Raw genomic sequence first — 320 nt, forward strand, 5'->3', positions numbered from 1 at the left:
GGCCACGCCGGCGACCACGAGGTCGAGGGCGTGATCGTGGGGATGGTGGGCGCCCGCTTCGAGCGCGAGGGCGTCATGGAGTGGCAGGACTGCGTGGTCACGCCGGAGCAGAACACGGCGGAGCGCGGCTACGGCGAGGACCCCCCGCAGAAGCGCTGGTTGGTGCGAGAGTGGGGCAGGTTGTGGGGTGCGGGGCCGCTGCCCACGTGGGAGCAGGCGCAGCAGGCGCAGCAGGACGCCGAGGACGGCTTCGTGCCGCTGTCGAGCCGGATGCTGCTCAACGCGAGGGTCTACAAGGCGCGGATCCGCCTCTCAGCCGA

At 72.2% G+C, this 320-nt stretch overlaps 1 protein-coding gene across 1 annotated transcript in view; it reads left to right on the plus strand.

Moving 5' to 3' along the window:
• The window catches only part of LOC119587698, a gene marked incomplete at its 5' end in the record, with an annotated part of 963 nt that continues 643 nt past the window's right edge, over positions 1-320 (plus strand). Inside the window, 1 exon segment of the mRNA XM_037936377.1 lies at positions 1-320. Within this exon segment, the coding sequence (XP_037792305.1) occupies positions 1-320 (320 nt within the window).

Source organism: Penaeus monodon, chromosome 23 (genome assembly GCF_015228065.2).
Source record: "Penaeus monodon isolate SGIC_2016 chromosome 23, NSTDA_Pmon_1, whole genome shotgun sequence".
In the NCBI taxonomy this organism is placed as follows: Eukaryota; Metazoa; Arthropoda; class Malacostraca; order Decapoda; family Penaeidae; genus Penaeus; species Penaeus monodon.